The sequence below is a fragment of the Chaetura pelagica genome, unplaced genomic scaffold (genome assembly GCF_000747805.2).
Source record: "Chaetura pelagica isolate M959 unplaced genomic scaffold, ChaPel_1.0 scaffold1064, whole genome shotgun sequence".
Taxonomy (NCBI): domain Eukaryota; kingdom Metazoa; phylum Chordata; class Aves; order Apodiformes; family Apodidae; genus Chaetura; species Chaetura pelagica.
In genome coordinates, this window is record NW_009953063.1 from 708,380 (window position 1) to 712,396 (window position 4,017).

Here is a 4,017-nt window from a genome sequence, read left to right on the forward strand (position 1 = left end):
AGGAATATCAGTGGCCATCAAATAAAATAACATAAAATAATAAGACAGGAAGATAATTCTAATTAATGTGTTCTCTCAGTTGCTGATTGACATTCCCTGGAGAGCAATTAGCTTGCTTTAAAGGTAAAAGACAACTGCATAATTATTTAACATGCCTGGTGATTGATATTTAAAATCCAAGAGGTCAGATGTAATAATGGATGACACCATCAAAAAATAAGTAAAACTAAGTAGTAACAGTTGATAGCATCTGATCTTGTCCTGCCTGAGAAGATACTGACAGTTTGTGCTGTGGCATCTCCTACAGGCCTGATTGCCAGAGCTGGATCCCATTGCACTAAGGGCTGTACAGACATGGAACTAAAAGAAGGTTTTCAGAGAAAAACATTTATGCAAACAAACTCAACCTGAAGCTGTTAAACCTCATTGTGTGCTAAACAACACACAGCATTGCAGCAGGGAGTCTGTGGGCTGCACTGACTGGTCATGGAAACAGCACAGTCCTTCCCTGGATAAATTTGGCAGTAAATACTCTCAAGAACCTGAGGAGGATGTTACAAAGGGTGACAGAGCTCAGCACGCCAGCTTTTATCTGTCTGCAAAGCTGTGGGAGGTACAGAAAGAAGGCAGGGGAGGCTGGGCCCTGAGCAGAGGCAGTGCTGGGCAGAGGTGGGGAGCAGCAGGTGAAGTGAGCAGCATCCATTGATCTCCAGGACATTTCAAACACTGTAAAAAGCAGGGCAGAGGCAGGAAAGATTTAGAGACAGACAGTAACACTGAAGCACCTGCAGTTTTACTATCTCAGATGAAACTTGTTTATAGGTAGTATATAAAAGTGGAAACTGTTTTGTCGTTGACTTTTAATAGCCCATTGACTTTCTGTATTTTTATAGGAGTGAAGTCACAGTGAGGTTACTGTGGCAAGACCCATGGGAATCACTCTGGGGAGAGCTGAGCAAGGCTGCCCAAATACTTTGCAGTGTTTCATCTTGTTTCTCTTCACTGTTGTTTGTGGGGGACACATGGGGTCCCCCCAGCCCAGTGATCAGAGCTGATGTCAATCTCTCATTCTCTCAATAGGCCAAACTGATATTCTCCATTTTTGCTCAAATGGAAAAGCTGCAACAATTATTTTCATAATTAGCTGGCTTCTCAAATTAATGCCAGTTATGCTATGTAATCATGATGAAGATTATGCATTAATCAGCTGTTTCAAGGCAGTTATTAGAGTCTTTAAATAATTATTGGAAAGAGCATCTCTGAGGAGAGGCACCAGCCAGGGGGACGGGCTGTGCTCCACAGGCCCAGCTGCAGCACAGACCTGCTCTCCAGCCCCTGAGATTCCAAGGGCAGAGCAACCTGTGGTGGCTGCTCAACACCTGAGCAACTGCAGCAGATTCCACATTGTCCCAACATACTCAGCACCCAGCAGTATAACCACAAATCCATCACTTCTCCCTGTCTGCTTTGCCATTGCTTGACACTAAATTCAAGGCATTGGGTGGCTGCACAGAAAATCATTTTCTGTAAAAAAGCCTATTATATCCAGTTGGATGTCTGGAACATGAATTTATTTGGGATCAAACACCAATAATCCACACACCCAGTACTTCTATATTCTATCATAATAAGACATGCTCCAAAGCCATCCTGAAAGCTCTGGGTTAGGAGAAAGCCTAATGTCAGCTAGTTGATAATCAATGTAACATAAACCCAGTTATCACTGCAGGATTATGCTAGGGAAAAAAAATCCTTTGCTAAAATGTTCTGGACAGTAAAGCTTTCAAAAGAAAGACAGCGGTGAATCTCTCACTCACTTTTGTTTTGTTTATTGTTTCTGTTGTGATACCATGCATGAACTTTCTCGGCCCTAAGAAACTTAGATTGAGTTACCAGCACGTGCAAACATGGAGATGGATCGATCATTTTCTTTGCACCAGTCAAAAACCAAGTGTTTTGGCATAAACCAAGTGAGAGGCACTTGGACATTTTTGCTTGGCTCCTGCCTACACTGTAACTTGCTTCAAGGTTGCATGGGACTGAAATGGGGCTCCTGGATGAGCATTCAGACTCTTCTTCTTTATCCTTCCCTGTTACCCAAGCTAGTACTGAGATCTGAAATACCTTTTTTTTCTACCAGAGACATGAAGTGAACAGCTGAAAGGTTTTTGGATGTTTATGGATGTAAATGAATTACCATGCTAACTTCACAAGCAGGGGCACAGATGCACAAAGACTGCAGGGGAAGAAGAGGGAAGGGACTTGCCATCATCATGGGGAGCAGAACAGCCAGAGGTTTGTGCAGCTCCCTCTGCAGCCCTGCTGTGTCTCCCAGCACCGCTGCCACACTTCGCTCTGCCCGTGCCTTGGCTTGGGCTCCTGGAGGATGCACAGAGCACAGCTGGCAACAGGAATGTCAGTTTGGCTCTTGCCAAAGTGGCACTCTTGGCTTACACCAAATTGCTAAAAACACCACTGATGATGTGCTCTGGCTCCTGGAGGAGGATTCATGCAGTTGCTTGAAAACCAGAAGGGCTGAGTAGACATCTGTTGTCTAGAACAAAACATTTTAGGTCTACCTTAAATTGAAGAGGAACATCTTCCTTCTGCTAATGAACCAGAGACCATCTGTTACCAATTGCACTTGCTTATCTTGCTCATCCATTAATTATTTTGGTTTATTTTTTAATAAGATAGAGCAAGGTTTATGTGTCTCTCCATGGTTCTGTAAGGGGCACAGGACAGCGCCTGCATCTCAGAGACAAGGATGTGCAGCTACATAATTTATGTCTGCACGTAATGAGAGTCACTTCAATGAGAGTGGCTGTCAGTGGGGACCTGAGGACAGGACACACAGACACAGAGCCAAGAAACCCAGTGATACTGTGACATGAGCTTGGTGCCCCTGGGGAGGTGTAATGGCACAAACAGCTTCTGAACATGGAAAGCTTGCATTCAAGATGTGCATTACTGGGCTGATAGGCTTCAGGGTGAGCAAACTCGGGAGTCTCTGCTGATCTGAATTAAAAACTTGATAACTAAACATGAGGAACAATAAATTATGAGAAGGGCACTAAAAATAGGAATCAGCAGTGCTGCAGGGCCTGTGTGAAGAGCTGGAGGGGGGTGGACAAGGCAGGGAGGGCTCCAGCGTGGCACAGAGGGGCTGCAGCAGGGCTGCATCTCTGCAGCACAGCAGTAAACCTGCCTGCACTTCCCAAGGTCTGGCCCTGAAGTTTTATGGAAAGCCACTTATCTGTCTCACAAAAATATTCCAAGATTTTAAATTTGTCCCCTACTGCTCTGCAAAGCTGGCATTCTGAACATGGACCAGCAGGTAACACATCCCCAAATGTTCTAATGTCTTTATTTCAGTCCAGGAAATGTCCTGGAGCAAGCCTCGTTCAGCCTGCAAATGTCACAGCTCTGTCCAAGAGCTTCTTGTCCATGACACATGAGATTATGAATGAAACTTTATGTGGCTTAATGCTGGTTTTGCCTTGCCTTGCAGGAGGAATCTTTGAGTATGCAGATGGCCCCAACACCCAGGTTATGAGTGCTGAGGAGCAAGCCTTCAGATTCTCTGCCAACATTATTAACAGAAACAGAACTTTGTTGCCTAACACAACACTAACCTATGACATCCAGAGGATACATTTCCATGACAGCTTTGAAGCAACTAAGAAAGGTAGGAGCACAGCACAGCTCTCAGCAGCTTTGTAGCCATTTATTCAACAAAAAAGGCAGGTTTGGCTTCACACCCAGCAGCTTATTTTGTCCTGCTCTAGTCAGTGATCTAGATGAGAGGTCCTCCAGGAGCTGACCTTCCAGAGGCATTTTAATATAAGGGGAACAACTATTCTTTTTTCCCTCCACAAACCTCACAAAACTCCCTTCAGTGTCAGCTTCTAATCCTGAGCTAAGGTCTGCAGGCCAAGCTTTTGTTTATTTTATTGTATCCCTGGCAATTTTAAGATCCTTAGTGTAGAAATTCTATTACCTTCTTAACAGTAATTG

At 44.3% G+C, this 4,017-nt stretch overlaps 1 protein-coding gene across 1 annotated transcript in view; it reads left to right on the top strand.

Annotated features, from left to right (window-relative positions):
- Window positions 1–4,017, top strand: part of GRIK3 (glutamate receptor, ionotropic, kainate 3) — a 187,085-nt gene that overhangs the window by 139,824 nt on the left and 43,244 nt on the right. The window contains exon 2 of the mRNA XM_009996702.1: window positions 3,512–3,688. Within this exon, the coding sequence (XP_009995004.1) occupies window positions 3,512–3,688 (177 nt within the window). The remainder of the gene's footprint in view (window positions 1–3,511; window positions 3,689–4,017) is intronic.